Source organism: Colossoma macropomum, unplaced genomic scaffold (genome assembly GCF_904425465.1).
Source record: "Colossoma macropomum unplaced genomic scaffold, Colossoma_macropomum, whole genome shotgun sequence".
Lineage (NCBI taxonomy): Eukaryota > Metazoa > Chordata > Actinopteri > Characiformes > Serrasalmidae > Colossoma > Colossoma macropomum.
The window spans coordinates 1,708,103-1,728,346 of record NW_023494797.1 but is presented as its reverse complement, the minus strand read 5'-3'; the positions used below and the strand labels follow the sequence as shown (position 1 = coordinate 1,728,346).

At 42.4% G+C, this 20,244-nt stretch overlaps 1 protein-coding gene across 1 annotated transcript in view; it reads left to right on the top strand.

Moving 5' to 3' along the window:
• slc12a4 (solute carrier family 12 member 4) overlaps positions 1 to 20,244 on the top strand; it is a 51,433-nt gene that overhangs the window by 14,566 nt on the left and 16,623 nt on the right. The window contains exons 2-8 of the mRNA XM_036584016.1: positions 10,797 to 10,891; positions 11,156 to 11,287; positions 12,033 to 12,179; positions 13,723 to 13,777; positions 14,040 to 14,170; positions 15,120 to 15,361; positions 16,309 to 16,523. Coding sequence (XP_036439909.1) covers positions 10,797 to 10,891; positions 11,156 to 11,287; positions 12,033 to 12,179; positions 13,723 to 13,777; positions 14,040 to 14,170; positions 15,120 to 15,361; positions 16,309 to 16,523 — 1,017 coding nt within the window. The remainder of the gene's footprint in view (positions 1 to 10,796; positions 10,892 to 11,155; positions 11,288 to 12,032; positions 12,180 to 13,722; positions 13,778 to 14,039; positions 14,171 to 15,119; positions 15,362 to 16,308; positions 16,524 to 20,244) is intronic.

The window sequence follows — 20,244 nt, the reverse complement described above, 5'->3', positions numbered from 1 at the left end:
GCACTGGAGAAGAAAAGAGGACCCTGATTACCCTGAAGTTATTTTTGAAAGAAACACATTTAGTAGTTGATTTTAGTATATCATGACTGTTGTAACAAAATTTTGTTAATTTGCTTTATAAGAGGACCATTCTTAACTTCAATGTACATTAATGTAATATTTTGACCATTTCTGTTCTGGTCAATTCTTCATGGACTGTTCACACAATGTAAGGAGCAGTTTGCCTGGTTTTAAAATGACAGTGTCGATATTCATCTTAATTGTGAATTTTAGTTAAATGTAGCAGTAGTTGTTTGGATGTTGACTGTTTGCACATCTTTGCTTTAGATTTGTTTCAGAAAGCTTCAGTTGTTGGGCAAAGAGCATTCCAAGTAAAGCACAGAGAACGGGATGAAAACAATCAAATTCAGTGAACTGAGTCTGTGAGAGTGCAGAGTAATTATCAGAAAATGAAAGAGAGAGCAGGAGAAGGAAGGCTTGTATTCATTTCAGCGTTTGTAACATTAAAAAATGTTACTCAACACTTCAAGCATTGCTTTTCTTGTAAACACTGACCCAGACGTTGTTCTGGACATTAAGCCATCCATTAGGATTTGTCATGTCTCCTTTGGGGTTGTACTGTGACGAAAAAGATCTCCACATTATTCTTGTAAACAACTTAATTATACATTGTCTGCGAGTAAATGAAAGATATTTTCACCCGAAACATGATTTAAACATGTGACCCCATAAACTGATTGTATAATTGCCCGAAAGGAAGAATGCTGGCGTGGTAAAAATACAGTGGATCACAGTTCAGTAATTAAAGTAACCATGACTTGGTGTCATAGCTCGGGGGGAATGAATGCAGGTGTGCAGAAAAGCTAGCAGTGTTGGAAATAGTTTCAACATCTCTCATATTTCTGGGTTTAGTTGTGCAGGAGATGCTTCTGATTCTCATTTACTCTGTGCTTATATATTTGCAGGGGGGGAAAGTGTTCAGAAAATCACTACATAAGTAAAGGTGATAATTTACTTGAGTACAAGGGCTCAGATAATTATTGATGCATCACAAACATGCTATAAATATACTACATTCTGTAATTGTATAACTACAAATGGCACGTATATGGTAAGTGGAGCTAGTGGTAGTTTTGATGAAGTGGCTGGTTATATATTCTTACCTTTTTATAAGTCTGGAGACGAGACAGGATGAGGTGAGTCAATACAACTTAGAAAATATAATTTCAATGGTACAATTACCTACAGAACGAGTACTTCAAACCCATATTTTGACTCTTATGAGTCAAATGTCAGCTTTGCTCGACTCTACATAGTACTCTGTATAAATGTAGATATTTGTATGTGTGTGCATCGCAGAGTATTTTATGTTGGTTTAATATGTAACTTGATAAATGTTCATTTTTACTAGTCGACTAGTCATCATTACCACGTTTTTAAAAAAGCAAATGTTCTGGACATTTTTTTAAACTATTTTTGTTGCTAATAGGGACTGGTCACCACAGTTCTCTAGAAATCCACCTCTCATGGAGAATGGGGTTGCCAGATGGCTTTTGCAGTTTCTAGCCAAAACAGATCTTGCCAAAATGCATGAAAAAGTACACAACAAAAACTGTGTTTGGAAGGTCATTTTATCCAAAATATGAAAAAAATACATTCAACAAACATTACATCAATAATAAGCTTTTGGGTGTGTTAACCACTGATGTCTTGCTTATGACAATTTGCAGATATGTATTTAAGTTGTCTTTAAGTGCAGTAAAGTGGTTTTATGTTGGACATTCACTGGACACTACTCTCTTTAATTTCTCATTAAGAAATGTGCAAAATCATCTACATTTTCTCACTCCTCAGAATACAGAGAACAAACTACAACCAAATATATTTTAAAAGTAGGCTCCGGACACCAAAACACAGACACCTTACTCTTTAAAAGAGTAGAAGTTTACATTTTAACACATTAACACAGGTTGCAGTGGCTGTAGTGGTTATTTAGAGTGATTGTCATCTTAGGTGAAATATTTAATATAAATTATATAGATTATATAAATTATATAGATTAGACACAGTAGTAATAAGAAAAATTATTATTAAAAATAATATAAATAATAATAAAGACACAGGGAATATATGTGTGTATCAAGCAAGGCTGAAAATCACAATTGAATGCCCATGACCTTCATCCCCTCAGACAGCACTCTATTAAAAACTGGCATGCTTCTGTAATGGAATCACCACATGTGCTCGGGAATACTTTGGTGCATTCACAAATGCCAGCCTGCACTATGCACAGTGGAAGCCATACGTCAACAACATCCTGAAACTCTTCTGACTTCTCTGGGCTTGAGCTCATCTGAAATGGTCTAAAACACAGTGCAAATGTGTATTGTGGTCTGACGAGTCTAACTTTCAGATTATTTGGGTAACTTGCACATCTATGAAGGCACCATTAATGCTGAAAGATATATACACATTTTGGAGCAACATATACTGCTATACAAAATAACACGGGAACACTTTAAAGGTTGTGGTAGGAACAATGGGGGAATAAGTCATTCATCCAACCACAACCTTCAAAGAGTTTCAATATTACTTTGTTGATATTTAGGAATAATTTAAAATGATTAATTTTAACTGTATTACTGTATATATGCTATATGACTTACTGAATACTGAATGCCATTCAGCCCCTTTTGTACCTACTACAACCTTCAACATGTTGATAGGTTACTTTATTGGTGTATAGTAATAATATAAATTCTTTAATGTACTGTCGTATCCATGCTACATGACTTTAATGTAATGTCTCATCTGTTGGTAAGCAGGGTGACTATAGTATACTAAAACTAGCAGCAAAAAATAAAAATTTCAAAAACACAAAAACTAGGGTTGTTAGGGAAAACTTAAATGAAATAGAATTACTGAGAAAAAAAACTTTGAGCTGAGCCCAATCTACTGTTGCAATAATTTTATTCCATGCTTATCAAATACACGTAGTCACATTGTTCATCATAATACTAAAACTAAAACTTGTACTTTTCAGAAAAAAAAGACAAAAATAAAAGCACCCTTGCACAAACTGAAACTAAACTACAATCAAAACCAAAAAGAAAAAGTAAATAAAAATAAAAACTGAAAATTTGAAAAAATGAAAAATTCAAAAACTATAATAAACCTGGTAGTAAGTCACTCTCCCCTTAGGTGCTTAGTACAACCTTTAAGGTGTTTCACTATTACTTGATTGATTTTTAGTAATAATTTGTGATGTTTAATTTATTAATGTACAATAAGATTTATATTCAACATATATTTAAAATGTAAATATATTGCTATATCTATGCTACATGACTTGCACTATATTACCAAAACATTGAATTCAGGTGTTCCAATCACTTCCATGGCCACAGGTGTATAAAACCAGGCACTTAGGCATGCGGACTGCTTCTACAAACATTTGTGAAAGAATGTGTCGCTCTCAGGAGCTCAGTGAATTCCAGCGTGGTACCGTGATAGGATGCCACCTGTGCAACAAGTCCAGTCGTGAAATTTCCTCGCTACTAAATATTCCACAGTCAACTGTCAGTGGTATTATAACAAAGTGGAAGCGATTGGGAACGATAGCAACTCAGCCACGAAGTGGTAGGCCACGTAAAATGACAGAGTGGGGTCAGCAGACGCTGAGGCACATAGTGTGCAGAGGTCACCAACTTTCTGCAGAGTCAATCGCTACAGACCTCCAAACTTCATGTGGCCTTCAGATTAGCTCAAGAACAGTGCGTAGAGAGCTTCATGGAATGGGTTTCCATGGCCGAGCAGCTGCATCCAAGCCTTACATCAGCAAGCGCAATGCAAAACATTGAATGCAGTGGTGTAAAGCACGCTGCCACTGGACTCTAGAGCAGTGGAGACGTGTTCTCCTGAGTGACAAACCACGTTTCTCCATCTGGCAATCCAATGGACGAGTCTGGGTTTGGCGGTTGCCAGGAGAACAGTACTTGTCTGACTGCATTGTGCCAAGTGTAAAGTTTGGAGGTGGGATTACGGCGTGGGGTTGTCTTTCAGGAGTTGGGCTCGGCCCCTTAGTTCCAGTGAAAGAAACTCTTAATGCTTCAGCAGACCAAGAGATTTTGGACAATTTCATGCTCCCAACTTTGTGGGAACAGTTTGCGGATGGCCCCTTCCTGTTCCAACATGACTGCACGGCAGTGCACAAATCAATGTCCGTAAAGACATGGACGAGTGAGTTTGGTGTGGAAGAACTTGACTGGCCTGCACAGATTCCTGACCTCAACCGGACAGAACAGCTTTGGGATGAATTAGAGCGGAGACTGCGAGCCAGGCCATCTCGTCCAACATCAGTGTCTGACCTCACAAATGCGCTTCTGGAAGAAAAATTCCCATAAAAACACTCCTAAACCTTGTGGAAAGCCTTCCTAGAAGAGTTGAAGCTGTTGTAGCTGCAAAGGGTGGGCCGACATCATATTAAACCCTGTGGAATGGGATGCCACTCAAGTTCATATGCGTGTGAAGGCAGACGAGCGAATACTTTTGGCAATATAGTGTATATTCAGCATTTCATCTGTAGTAAATCAATCATTCCCTTACGTACCTACTACAACCTTCAAAGTGTTGAAAATTACTTTGTTTATTTTTTATTTTTTAGATTTTTTTAAATGTATAGATTTATTACTGTATCCATGGTATTGGTCTTTTATGTAAAATCTCTTGTGTAGTAAGCTGACAAACACCCTATCAATTCTGCTGTCTAGCCAACCTAACCACCAGAGGTCCTTCTCCCCAGAGTTCTGAGCGGATGCTATAGTTACACATTTCACCCCTCACTAGTCTCCCTATATTTACTCTCCTGTTCCACCTTCAGAATCTGCACGTGGATAAACATTGCCGTGATGTCCCACCACTAAGATCTAGACAACAGGTCTGGCTTTCCACACAAGATCTATGCTTGAAACAAGACCAAACATTACATTGGTCTGTTCAAAATACTTAAGCAAATAAACCCTGTGTCTTAAAGACTGCGCTCACTCCCCCAGCTATAGAATCTTTCCCACTTTCCATGCTTCCTTACTAACACCAGTGTCCCTAGCAGGTCTAATTCCAGTGCTGGCTGTCAAACCCCCTCCTCTGCTGGCCACTGACAGCAGTTCTGTCTATGTGGTTCAAAACATACTGGATTCTCAGCATCGGCACCACCAGCTGCATCTTATTGACTGGGAAGGTTACAGCCCTGGGGAGAACTCGTGGGTCTTTTCAGATGATATCCTGAACCCTTTTGCTCATTAATGACATTCACCGTGACCATCCTGATCACCTTGCTCGCAGGCCCAGGGGCAGATCACAGTGATCTTTGACTCCTGCCTGGGGTCGCATTTTTGGATTTTTGCCCTTTGCCTTTGTATACTTTTGCCTTACTTTGCTCTTTGGATTATGTTTTTGTGGAATTAAAACCCTGCTAATGGATCCATCTCAACTGTCAGAGCCTCAATCATCACATACCCTAAATAACGACTTTGATGTGTTAAAATGTAGACCTTCACAGTTTTACAGGTTGTGTACATTTTAGACGTTCCTTTAAAAAGTAACGTCAGTGCTTTGCAGTGCGGAGCCATTACGTTCAGCAAAATTTATCGAGAGATACTTTTGAGATATATTTGGTTGTAGTTTGTTTTCTGTGGGCTCAGGAATGAGAAAATGTAGGTGTTCACTGTTGCACTTTTATGTTATGTACTATGCACATGTACTATGTACTTGCAAAGCAATGTTTGTCTGATTTCCATAAGTTGTATAACTCACACAAACTCACTAATGTATTAACCTTTTGGGAAATATTTTCTTTTGAAAATAAGACATGATCCCAGGCAATCAGAAAGGCAAATGAATGGCAATAACATTTCAAGCATAACTATTCCTCCTACATATTTGTAAAACTTGCTAACCTCTGCAGATCACGGACCATTCCAAGTTCCTTGCTCATATTCTACCAGTGCTTTTGCTCTTTTACATCCATCAAGTACAATAAGTTAATTAGGCTGTATAGTTTGGGCTGCATAACTTTAAGGCAAATGAATGTCAGCGATTTTATTATTTATTTATTTATTTTATTTCATGCATTAGTCAAACACAAACAACTGTTTTCACGTTATTTAATTACATGAATCACCCTTAGAAAAGAAAGGGCTCATGGGTTTGGCAAGAACCCGCCCAATCTGAGAACACTGATGGAGAATTTAAACTAGCTCTGGTCCGTGGACTGTCCGATAGGAAACAAACGATTGTTAATCAAGCTAAATGGCAGTAGCAAGAAGTTTCATCTCCACTCACTAGTAATTTCAGAGCGAGGTAGCTATAGGCTTAAACGCTAAACCAGGAAACATTAATGATATCCCATTTTAAAATGTTATTCATGAATTGTGTTTGAAAGTGTAAATAGCAACGAGATATCATCGTACGTTACCCCCAGAGAACTTGCCACGACTCGAGTTAATTTTCATTGTGCCGTCGAATGGTCTGTGGTTGGATGGTTAGTATGCCAGTCAAACGGCAATTTCCTCTCACGGTTCTTTAAACCTACACAGTTTGGCTCTCAAACCTGTATATCAGCGCAACCTTACGCAGTTTGCAGTGGACTTGGTTTCATTTCATGTAGTATTTCCACCTTAAGGACTTTGGGCTTTGTGTCCTCCTGCTTTTTCAGGGCGGTTTTTACCACTGATACAATAAATACAATATCGCCGACTAGTGGATTTATTAGTCGACTAATCTATGCATCCCCTACTATACACTAGTAGAATAACTTAGTTTAACTAGCTAGTAAATGTAGTTAACTTATTCAGCATTGGCAGTAACACTGAATTTGTTATTGTTACAATGATTAAGTGAATATTCTATTGCTTAGACAACACATCAGGCTCCAGTCCTTGCGGGCTACATCACTGCAGGTCTCAGTACACTGCCTCATTGAACACTCCTGATTCAGCTAATCAGCTAATTATAAACTGAATTTGGAGTGTTAGATGAGGGCAAATGCTAATCTCCATGGCATTTTGGCCCGGAATGTCTCCAGTTTGACATGCCTGATTTAGACAAATGCACCGTTACTTGTCTATTTGTGGTTTTTAAAAAAGAATATTAGTTCCTGGATCGGGGCCTTGTCGTGGCGGAAGGGCTTGTGTGGTCTAGGGATCTTCAGAGCTAAGTCGTCGGGAGCAACATGCTCCTGGTAGGGTCTCCCAGGGCGAACAGGTCTGGAGTGAAGACCCAGACTAACTCGATCCAAAAACCTCCATGAAAAACGGACGCAAAACATCGTGTACCCTGCCCGGGAGAGGGTCACCGGGACCTACCCCTGGAGCCAGGCCTGGGGGTAGCGTCCCTCGGCGAGCGCCTGGTGGCCGGGCAGCCCACGTAACCCGGCCGGGCTCAGCCCGAAGAGGCAACGTGGGGGGACCATGTGGGCCCACCACCCGCAAGGTCCAGCATGGGGGAGTGGTGCAGTGCCGTACAGGCAGTGGGAGATTGCAGGGGGGCCCTTGGTGGCCTAGGCCCCTGCGGCAGAAACTGGCTCTTGGTACGTGGAACGTAACCTCACTGGGGGGGAAGGAGCCGGAGCTTGTGCGGGAGGTTGAGAAGTACCAACTAGATATAGTTGGGCTCACCTCCACCCACAGTATCGGCTCTGGAACCAAACTCCTGGATAGGGGTTGGTCCCTCTCCTACTCCGGGGTTGCACAAGGTGAGAGGCACCGGGCGGGTGTGGGGATACTCACGAGTCCCCGGCTGGCGGCAGTACAGTTGGAGTTTGTCCCGGTGGACGAGAGGGTCGCCTCAATGCGTATTAAAATCGCAGAGAGGAAAACTCTGACTGTTGTGTGTGCTTATGCACCAAACAACAGGTCGGAGTATTCGGCCTTCTTGGAGCAAGTGGGCGGGGTTCTGGAAAGGGTCCCAACTACAGACTCCATAGTCTTACTGGGAGACTTCAATGCTCATGTTGGCAATGACTGGGAGACCTGGAGAGGCGTGATTGGGAAGAACGGCCTGCCCGATCTAAACCCGAATGGTGAATTGTTATTGGACTTCTGTGCCAGGCATGGATTGTCCATAACGAACACCAAGTTCGAACACAAGGATGTTCATAAGTGTACATGGTACCAGAGCTCCTTGGGTCAAAGGTCAATGATCGACTTTGTTGTCGTTTCATCTGACTTGGGACCATATGTTCTGGACACTCGGGTGAAGAGAGGTGCTGAGCTGTCAACTGATCACCATCTGGTGGTGAGTTGGATCAGATGGCAGGGAAGACTGAGGGTTAGACCCGGTAGGCCCAAGCGAATAGTGAGGGTGTGCTGGGAACGACTGTCGGAGGCCCCTGTTCGGAATGATTTTAACTCCCACCTCCGGGAGAGCTTTTCTCATGTCCCGGAGGAGGTAGGGGACATAGAGTCTGAATGGACCCTGTTCAAAACCTCCATTGTGGAAGCTGCCAGGCGCAGCTGTGGCCAAAAGCTTGTCGGTGCCTGTCATGGCGGTAACCCAAGAACCCCCTGGTGGACACCGGTGGTGAGGGAGGCCGTCAAGCTGAAGAAAGAGGCCTTTAGGGACTGGATGGCCCGAAGGACTCCCGATTCAGCAGATAGGTACCGACATGCAAAAAAGGTGGCAGCTGCAACTGTGGCAGAAGCAAAATCCAGGGCGTGGGAGGAGTTTGGTGAGGCCATGGAAAAAGACTTTCGGTCGGCCTCGAGGAGGTTCTGGACAACTGTCCGGCGACTCAGGAGTGGTCGGGGTGACTGCGCCCAGGCTGTATTCAGCAGGGGTGGAGAAACTCTGACTTCAAATGAGGATATTGTCGGTCGGTGGAAAGAGCACTTTGAGGAACTCCTTAATCCGGGTGACATGCCTCCCTCACGGGAGTCAGGGCCAGAGGCCTCTGGCTTGTCAAGCTCCATTTCCCTGGTGGAGGTCACTGAGGTAGTTGGCAAGCTCTTCAGTGGCAAGGCACCGGGGGTGGATGAGATTCGTCCGGAGATGCTTAAGGCTCTGGATATTGTGGGGCTGTCGTGGCTGACACGCCTCTGCAATAGTGCATGGACCTCGGGCACAGTACCCTTGGACTGGCAGACTGGGGTGGTGGTCCCTATTTTCAAGAAAGGGGACCGGAGGGTGTGTGCCAACTATCGGGGTATCACACTGCTCAGCCTCCCTGGGAAAGTCTATGCCAAGGTGCTGGAAAGGAGACTTCGGCCGATAGTTGAACCTCAGATTGAGGAGGAACAATGCGGATTCCGTCCCGGCCGTGGAACAATGGACCAGCTTTTCACCCTCTCACGGATTGTTGAGGGGGCATGGGAGTTTGCCAACCCAGTCTACATGTGTTTTGTGGATTTGGAGAAGGCTTACGACCGTGTTCCCCGAGATATCTTGTGGGAGGTCCTCCGGGAGTATGGGGTGCCGGGGCCATTCAATCTCTGTACGCCCGGAGTGAGAGCTGTGTTCGTATACTCGGCATTAAGTCGGACTCTTTCAGTGTTAGCGTTGGACTCCGCCAGGGTTGTGCCCTGTCTCCACTCCTGTTTGTGATATTCATGGACAGGGTGTCAAGGCGTAGCCGGGGTCAGGAGGGCATTATGTGTGGAGGCCGGAGGGTGGCGTCTCTGCTATTTGCAGATGATGTTGTTCTTTTGGCTGGATCACATGGATGCCTCCAGCGCACACTGGAGCGGTTTGCAGCTGAGTGTGAAGCGGTTGGTATGCGGATCAGCACCTCCAAGTCTGAGTCCATGGTCTTAGCCCGGAAAAGGATGGTATGCCCACTCCAGGTAGGGGGAAAGGACCTGCCCCAGGTGGAGGAGTTTAAGTATCTCGGGGTCTTGTTCACGAGTGATGGGAAGAAGGATCGTGAGATCGACCGCAGGCTGGGACAAGCGGCAGCAGTAATGCGGTCGCTGTACCGGACTGTAGTGGTGAAGAGGGAGCTGAGCCGTAAGGCGAAGCTCTCTGTTTACCGATCAGTCTACATCCCGACCCTCACCTATGGTCATGAGCTGTGGGTAATGACCGAAAGAATGAGATCGCGAATACAAGCGGCAGAAATGAGCTTTCTTCGCAGGGTGGCGGGCTACACTCTATTTGATAGGGTGAGGAGCTCGGCCATCCGGGAGGAGCTCGGAGTAGAGCCGCTACTCCTCCGCATTGAGAGGAGCCAGCTGAGGTGGTTCGGGCATCTGATCCGGATGCCCCCGGGACGCCTCCCGGTGGGGGTGTACCAGGCACGGCCTACCGGAATAAGACCCCGGGGTCGTCCTAGGACCCGCTGGAGGGATTATATCTCCAAGTTAGCCTGGGAGCGGCTTGGGGTCCCCGGGAATGAGCTGGAGGAAGTTGCGGGGGACAGGGTCACCTGGGATTCTCTGCTCTCCCAACTGCTACCGCGACCCTATCTGGACTAAGCGGTTAACGATGATGATGATGATGATGATGATGATGATGATGATATTAGTTGAATTGCAGTAAACTAAACATTTTCATTATTTGTAAAGCTTATTATGAAGAGTACAGCATAGCATGTATGATTAATATTTTACCCTATAGTTATACAGTAGTATGTTATATGGTATAATTTTGCTTTGCACTGTACTGTTGAATATGCGTACCTGATGGTTTAAAGTAAAACATGTCCATTTGTTGTGAAATGGAAAGTAGATTTTGTCATCGATATTTGTGAGTTAATCCTTATCTAATCTGTCTCACCATCTCATTCTCCTTCTTTCACCCCCCAGGACATGGCAATCATAAAGAAGACAGTCCTTTCCTCAACACTACAGACTCGTCAAAGAGGAATGACTACTATGACAAGAATCTGGCCTTGTTTGAGGTTTTTCACTTTTTGAACTTCGTCAGTAATCTAGTATATTTCTGTAGGTTTATTCTCTGCTCAAGGACTGAATGAACTTCCTCACCAAAAGACAGCCTCAAGTGATCTAAGTGCTCAAAAGCAGGAATGTTTTCTACTATATGTTTAAAAAGATTAGAAGTTGTTCATCTCAAACGTTTGTTTGCATTGTTCTGAAGTATCTGTTCCTTCTTTCTTCTCACCACTGTACTACAAATAATTCTTTTTATGGAACTTTTCCTACAGGAGGAGTTGGACATTCGGCCCAAGGTGTCTTCCTTTCTTAGCCGCTTGGTCAACTACACAAATATTACTCAGGGCGCAAAGGAACATGAAGAGGCAGAAAGTGCAGATGCGTCTAAGAGGAAAATCCCAAAGGTTTGAAAAAAAAATTATATCAACTTCTACTTACAATAAATGAGTTAAATACATTTCATAAGTTAAAAAACAACAATTATAAATAAAATATGAGGGCTTTAGGTTATAGTTAAGCTATAATGTGACCATATTAAGTTTAAAAATTGTTAAAGTGGCACTATGTAAGGTTTTTGAAAGAAGTAGCATTAGTTAGTCAGGAGACAAAAAACACACTAAAATATGGTCTCTGTGCTCTGCTGCGATTTCTTTGCATGTTGCATGCAATTACATATTTCCACCAGGAACATTTCCAAATCCCTAAATCTTACATAGTGCAGTTCTAACTAATGTCATTTAAACATTTCATACATATAAAAGGCATATGAATAATGCAATTTTGTGACTATAGATCTTAGGACTCTTGTTAGCAGCGATATGAAAGGATGCATTCACATTCAGAGGAAACTTGTACTACCCTTCACCCTCCCGCGCTAGTAGTATCATTTGTTTGGGGGGAGACATTAACATGACTAAATAAGGGAAAAACTGAGAGGAATTGACTGATTAAATTGATGACTGTTGTAATTAAACTGTCATAGACATCTGTTTGAAAGAAACGTCACTGTAATCCTCATATTTACACATATCTTTAGACTAATACTGATAAACTGAAACGGAGAAGTTTCAGTTTTCCTGTGTGAGAATGCACGTTCAGGCAACAGTTATTATCAGATCTGATCTTGCTCTTTCTTCTCTCTTTGTCTAGTCTCCGAACATGGGGACACTGATGGGAGTTTACCTGCCCTGTCTGCAGAATATATTTGGAGTCATTCTTTTCCTGCGTCTCACCTGGATTGTAGGCACAGCAGGAGTTGTGCAGTCTTTCCTCATAGTCCTTATGTGCTGTTCCTGTGTGAGTTGATTTTGTATTATGTGCACACACACACACACACACACACACACACACACACACACACCAGCTTACTATGTGTAAGACAGCCTCCTAATAGACAAGTATAGCCAAAAGTAGGACATGCAGCAACAACGGTCCAGGATTTAAGAAACCTTATCACAGCTAAAATACTAGCCTACCAGAAAGACACTAAATACAGCATTAACTCCGACATAGGTCTGTTTTACACAAATACATTGATTATCAGGGATATAAGACCTACACTGTGAAAACGGTTTGTCCGTTCGACTTAAAAAAAAGAATTTCATGTCGTAACAAGTAATTTGACTAGTCTATTCAACTAAAATAATTAAATGAAATAATACAATTTGTTAGTTTAAAACAGCAGTCACCAATCCTGGCCTTAGACATCTTCCTTCGTGCAGTGTTTACTTCCAACCACAATCTGCCATGCCTGCTCCAGCTCATTACCCTTAGTGTTAGGTAAGGGGGAGCAGCATGTGAAAACAAAACTCTTCAGGAAACTACATTATTTGGCCAAAAGTATGTGGACATCTGACCATCACATCTATATGAGCTTGTTAGACATCCTATGCCAAAAATAGGCATTAATACGGAGTTAGTGCCCCCTCTGTGGCTACAACGGCCTCCATATTCTGTCTTCTATGTGTCTGTGGAAATTTATGCATTCAGTCCAAAGAGCACTGAGGTCAGGCACTGATGTTGGAGTGCTGTCTCACAACTGACATTCCAGTACACACAAAAGTGTTTTTAAGATCAGGGCTCTGTGCAAGCCAAACAACAGTCCTGGACCATTATCCCTCCTCCACCAAACTTTACTGTTAGTGCTATGCATTCCAGTTGGTAGCATTCTCCTGGCATCTGCCAAATCCAGATGTGTTCATCAGACTGCTAGACAGTGAATACATATGATAGCAATTAGCATGGTTGAAACTCCTGAACTCAATAATTAGGATGGTGTGTCCACATACTTTTGGCCATATATGTAGCTCTCCAGGAAGAGGGATGGTGACCCTTGGTTTAGACAAACAAAAGCAATATTCTACATCAGTTCAAAAAAATAGATTTGTTCAGTAAAAAAGTAATATGGCAAGGAACCAACTTGAATTTGGGTTTGAAGTGGAATCTGCAATCATTACCAACCTCAACCTATCCGTATCAATATACTAATCTTAAGATATTTATTTTGTTTATAAAAGGATGTGCATGCTTTGCAGTGCATTTTAGTTGTGTATACATGTTTTGAGAAACTGCAGAAGATGTATTGCCTTGGCATTAGACATGGCAAAGAAAGGAGGACTGCAGATCTTGAGACTTTAGTCTGGCTGCTAACATAACATCAGAACCTCATTTACATATCAGCGTATTCATCTTAACTGTAAATTACAGTATTAATAATGGCTATATATCTGGATGTTGTCAGCTTGTACTCTGCTTTAGAAATGGTACTAATCTTGTCTTACAATTCACAAGCCTGGAAACCTCAATGACTAATGAACATGACTTTCATATTGGTTTACAGACAATGCTCACAGCAATATCAATGAGCGCAATTGCTACCAACGGTGTTGTCCCAGGTAATCTCCCAAGCCAGCTTTCTTTGAGAATCACCTAATTTCTATCAACTCATACTGAGGCATTGCAAGTACTAACATGAAAGACCATGTTTTCTCTGTTACTGGTGGGGCAAGTTGGAACTAAACTTTTTTTTTAACTTTGTGCAGATAATACACATAGACCTACTTACCTTCATGTAAACATACTTAACAGCCACTTTGTCATAGTGATTGTTTCCTGTTTTGCAGTTATCAGTGCTGATATTTGTGTGTGTTTTTACAGCTGGGGGAGCATACTTTATGATTTCGCGATCTCTGGGGCCTGAATTTGGAGGCGCTGTGGGTCTTTGTTTCTACTTGGGCACAACCTTTGCTGCTGCTATGTACATCCTGGGTGCCATAGAAATATTTCTGGTGAGCCAGATCCATCCTATTCTTTTTTCCATAAGAAAAACTCACAATAAACTATTTCCTATGTAGTCAAGATAGTAGTTTTGCAAGCAAACTGCACTATATGTCCACAAGTTTGTGGACACCTGCTCTTTGTTTGGGAGTTTGTTCGCCCTTTTCTGCACTAACAGCTTCTACTTTTCTGGGAACCCTTACAGAAAAGTCATATGAATTTCACATGTGAATAAAACATATTTTTGCACACTTCACGTGCTAAAAAAAAAAAAATCACGTGTAAACACATGGTTTTTGCACTTCACGTGTAAAATATATGTGACTTTTCTGTAAGAGACAGCTTTAGACAAGATGTTGGAACACTGTTGTGAGAATGTGACTAATGCTTGTGTGTCTGAACACAATGAGATCAGGTACTGATGTTGGATGATTGGTTCTGGATCACTCCAGCTCATCCCAAAAGTATTGGAAGGTGCTCCATCACTCCAGATAGCACAGTTCCACTGCTCCAAACCCCAATGCTGGGGTTCTAGTCCGGATGAATGGCATTGGGCATGGTTATCTTAGACTTGTGTGCTGCTGATCCAGAGCATCTCATTCTATTGGCTACCTAACCACTATCTAGTGGTTTTCTAAAGAGATTATGCAAGCTCTGTGGGCAACTGATTGCCTGTGTCAGCAATGGGTGCACCTTAAAGTCACTAATTAGGAGGCATGTCTGGATAATTTTCAACATAAAGGGTCAGTTTCAAAGTCAGGGATTAAGTCTGGTCCTGGACTACCTTTTTCTTTCAATGAAGAATTTCCATTCAGAATAACTTGTATTTAAGGACGAAGCTGAAGTCTTGTCCACTATACCGACCCATGGTTCATGTACTGAGCTGATGTACTGAATTATAAGATGATTTTTAGTATTCAGATAATATATTCTGTAACCCGCAACACTTCTCATCCACAGAAATATCTGGTGCCTCAGGCAGCCATTTTCCACACTGTAGATATCCATGCAGGAAGCAGCGCCATGCTGAACAACATGAGAGTCTATGGGACCATCTGCCTGAGTCTCATGGCTGTCGTGGTGTTTGTAGGGGTGAAGTACGTGAACAAGTTTGCCTCCCTCTTCCTAGCCTGTGTCATCATCTCCATTGTTTCCATCTATGCTGGGGCAATAAAATCTATTTTCCACCCTCCGGATTTCCCGTAAGTTCATGCACACTTACCTTTTAAACAGGATATAAGGAAGGTTCAGTTGGGATATTTATAGCCTCCTCCTTGAGCCAATACATGTTTTTTTTCAGGGCTGAATTATGCTTGATTTTAACTAGGCATGCACATTTGCAAGTTGGCTAGATATGAATACTATATTCTGCACCGACCGCATGTAACAAAAAATTGACAATAAAATATTGCCAAAATGCCATCTGTTTTACTCTCTATCAAAGAGTAGCCACCTGTTTCAATACTGGTTTTAACATGGCCTTGTCCACTTGACCTTGCTATTTCCCCTCGGGGAATACCAGACACCATTTTAACAGACATTCCATTACTTAATTAGCTCAAGTGAAGTTTATTATATTAGCCCTTGGTCCAAGAGAGCACACATGTGGACTTCAGCAGCAGAATTAGCTCAGAAATCATTGTGACCTGATGAATTTATTTATTATCACAATATTTGCTAATATCAGTTACTCCCGAAAGTTAGTAGTCATGGAAGGTTTTTCGGTGCCGTCTAGAGATATTTTGGCTCTGACCTGCTCGTCACTGGTTGTAGCTTTTAATCTCTCAAACTGTATGCAAATCAGTATGTAAACAATGCTGTTTGTGTAGCAGCTGTGTGCACACATGCACATAGTGTAAAATTAAGTACAACGTAGCCCAAGGATAATGTGCTAATAATGATCCTGTAGTTCACAACTGATTCGATGAAATAACTCAAGGTATTTAAGAATGAAACTGCTTTGCAGTGAACTGACTTCTTGTTATTGCTTGATGTTTGCATGTTTCTTAATTGTGAACTCTGCTATATTTGTCCTTGCGTCCCTTGTGAGCAACATGCTGTCATGCTGAAAATGCTGCAACACAAATCAATATGCTGCTCTTGCAAATGTTTTTGTCCTTGTTCATTGTTTGTGGCGCCTCCGTTGCAGTATCTGTATGCTGGGGAACAGGACATTAGTGCGGGATCTTTTTGAAGTGTGTCAGAAGATGGAAGTTAAGGGGAATGAGACAGTCCCCAGCAAGCTGTGGAGGAACTTCTGCGTCTCAGAGAACGCTAGCAGTGCTCACTGTGATGAGTACTTTGCCCAAAACAACGTAACCGAGATCCAGGGCATTCCTGGACTGGCCAGTGGAATTATCAGAGGTAGAGAAGTGAACACACTGTTGTCTGAATTGTAGTACTGTTCAAAAGAAAGACCACCCTTTCATTGATTTATTTTTACTGTCAAAACAGAAAATAAATTTTACAGAAAGTTACACTAAAGTCTCAGCAACTAAATATAATGTACATTTTCAACCTTTGACTTTACTACAGCTTCCATTCTTTACAAGAGACTTGCCTCCCGTTTTTCAAAGAAATATGTAGGGGGATTTGTTCACACTTACAAAGTTCACTCTTAAAAGTTGGCTGAATTTTCTTCTCACAATCCAAGTATTCACAACTGCGTATGTGCCCTTAATCACTGTTGGCAACAGCCCCTATGTGCTAAAGGGTCCCAACTTCTACTTTGGAGCAATACTCTACCACAGCCAAAACACAATCACTTCTCAATAAGGCACACAGAATACGGTATGAGCCTGACACACTGGACAGCTTTATTTAACAATTAGCTCAATAAATTAAAATAGTAGTAAGACTAATTATTCAAACAACAATTTAAAAAAAAATTATACATTTATATGTAAAATCGTTAACAACTCTTGACTATTGCAGTTGGAAGTAACCTTTTAAAAGCAGCTTAAACTATGGCTCAAAAGAGAACAGACCCTGATGTTGTAGGTAAGGCCCCACCCTACTACTAACCATACAATATGCAAAAACAAACCAACATCACAAATACACTACAAAAGAAAGGGTAATCAAATAAATAAACAACCAAAAAGATACACACAAAGAAGTACACTCACTCCAAATTGTGACTCACCAACTTAATTAGTGGGATGAAAAGCCAACCTACTTAGACAGTATGCTGTTAATTTAAAACAGCCTTAAGCGCAACTGGCTAGGGCACCTATAGTCTCACTGATCAGTCTAAAAACTAAACAACAAGCGAACAAAGAGGAAACACTAAAAGGAGACACTAATGAGAAAAAGCTAAGGAGGAAAAAATCAGTGACCATCATCACCAGCAGTACTGCTCAATCTGTAATACAGATAAAACATACAATTAGCTCTGTATAGACTGAGCCCAAAGTTTAAAACTAAATATACTCAATAGGCTTGTACTTGATGAAATGACAGCACTAATTGCACTCAATGCCTGATCTCCCTTTGTCTCACCGCACACAAATACTCAATGCTTTGTAAACATGAAGGGAGCATATATTTCAAGTTTTAGCCAAATATTACCCATAAAAAGATAGCATCCAAACGCACACCACTCTTAAAAAAAAAAAAAAAAACTCTTTAATATTTGAGCTAAAACTTGGAAAACAACCACTCTCTCTACTATTGCTACCAGTATGCTATTTACCCATTATGTTACAGAGCATCAATGCTATTAGCCCCCCCACACCTCATTACAAATGAAAACAGCATACCTGCACACCGTGAAAATGCCACACACACAGCTCCTATGTTGCCAGTAACTACAGTGTCCTGGCTGCCATCTCCACTCTTTCACCAAGCTGTATACAACTTCTCCTCCACAACTTAGAAAAAAGTTTTTGGCTTACTTTCACAGCCCATCGTTGTCTGCTGCCATGCACGAGACCAAACACTACTTTACTCTAGTCATTCTAGGAATGCCACAACTGAGATTTGGTGGTCAAAATACAAGTCCCCTAAAACAACGCCTTTCAGCCCTGCCGGCTACATCCACCCCCACTTTGACAGGTCACAGTCCTGGAGACAAAACATGGACTATTACCAGGGTCTAAAATAACAATGCACCACATTTAAAGCAGGCTGAGCTGCAGCCGCCCCCCCACCTCCTGCTGGGGAGCCACTGAACAAGGAAGATTATGTAGATTAGAATGTTTGCCTGCAGTCTTCCGTGCTGAATGCCTTGGCGGTGGCAATACCGATTGCAATGAGGGAACCAACTCTGGTTCCTGCTGTTGAGAGTCCACTATAGGTTCAAAGGTTACCTCCTGTCTCACCACCCACTGACCAGACCTCCTCTTCCTCCTCACTACTACAATCTTGGTGTGACTGGTCACCCGTTTCTGGAGACTTACAATCTTTTCGCAGATTGTCAACTGGAAGAAAAGCAGCCTGTTTGGGAACCACCCTCAGTTCTGTCCTGTGAAGGTTTCGTTCAGGACCCAGACTCCCCACTGGGCAGATGGTATACACTCATCCTCCTCCATCCAGACACTTCACCACCTGATCTGAACATGGTTTCTTGTATAAACCACAGGACCAGCTGAGAGTACAGGGGCAACCTCTGTAGGCTGTCGTTGAGCACGCTGTGCTGCTGCCGTTATCAGTTGACGCTCTGCACTAGCAAAGGCAAATTGGAGGAACTCCTGTTGTTCGCTCACCCAGTCTCCTACCGTTCCTTCCCCCTCTCCTCTTCCTGAACACCCAAGAGCGCATCAATAGGTGGGCGTGGCTTTCAGCCAAACATCAGCTCATAGGGGGAGTGGCCTGTTGATTGACACACTGTTGTATTATAGGCAAAGATTAACTGTGGTAAACACTGGGGCCATCTTCATTTTTTATCTGCTGGCAGCATTCGCAAGAGATCATGCATGGTGCAATTAAACCTTTCACAGTGCCCATTGCCTTCCAGGTGATATGGAGTGGTCTGACTCTTCAGTCCCATACACCTTGCACGGTGCCTTCAACATCTCCCCTTCAAAACAGTGGCCTTGATCTGAATAGAGCCGTTGAGGGATCCCATAAACATAAAACCACTTCAGTCAAAATACGTACCACAGTGCTCGCCTTTTGATCCAAGGTAGGGTATGACTGTGTGAACTTGGAGAAGACATCTGTAACCACAAGAACATTCTCTCGACCATCACTTGCTCATTCGAGGACAGTGAAGTCAATGGCTACAATTTCTAAGGGCCTTGAAGCCAGCAGACTACCAGCAAAGGTCCGCACCTTGGGAAGCACAGCTTTGGCAGTCACACAGTGAGAGCACTGCTGACATCACTGTTCAATATCTCTTCTCATCTGGGGCCAATAACATCTCTGCCACACCAGATATGTTGTTCGTTCACACCCCTGATGACCATGATTGTCATGAAGAGCTCCCGCCAATGCATCCAGTGATTCCTCAATCCGTGGTAAGGGGTATGCATCCTTCCTCATCTTTGTGTTTAACTGTCTATAATCTACGCACAATTATATGGTGCCATCTTTCTTCCGCACCACAACGATCGGAGAGGGATAAGGACTACAGCTCACCCGCACAACTTTTCTCTCTAGCAGCTCTTGAATGTGCACTTTGACCTGTTCATACTGTGAGGGTGAAAGGTGGCGGTAACGCTGACGGACAGGGGCATCATCAATCAAAGAGATCTTATGATGTACTAAATCTGTACACCCCAAGTCACCCTCACTCTGGCTAAAAACTGCACTATACTGCTGAAGCAAAGCCTTAGCCTTTTCTACTTGAGCAGGGGACAATGTAGGCCATTAAAGACTACCCAAATCCAGTAACTGGCCTTCTGTATGTAGTGACTGGATGACTGCAACACACCCTTGACTTTCTATCCTCTCCTCAAATGTGACCACTTGACTATTTATTTGAAGTTCTGCACAAAATAGGCTTCCCAACACAGTATGAGGAGGTAGCCACAGATCTCTGGTCTCAACATTAACAACTGGCACATAAACCTGTCCCCTGTTAATGGAGAGATAGGCTCTAAACAGCAAAATGGCAGCCTGCTGTTCACTGGCTCAAGCAATA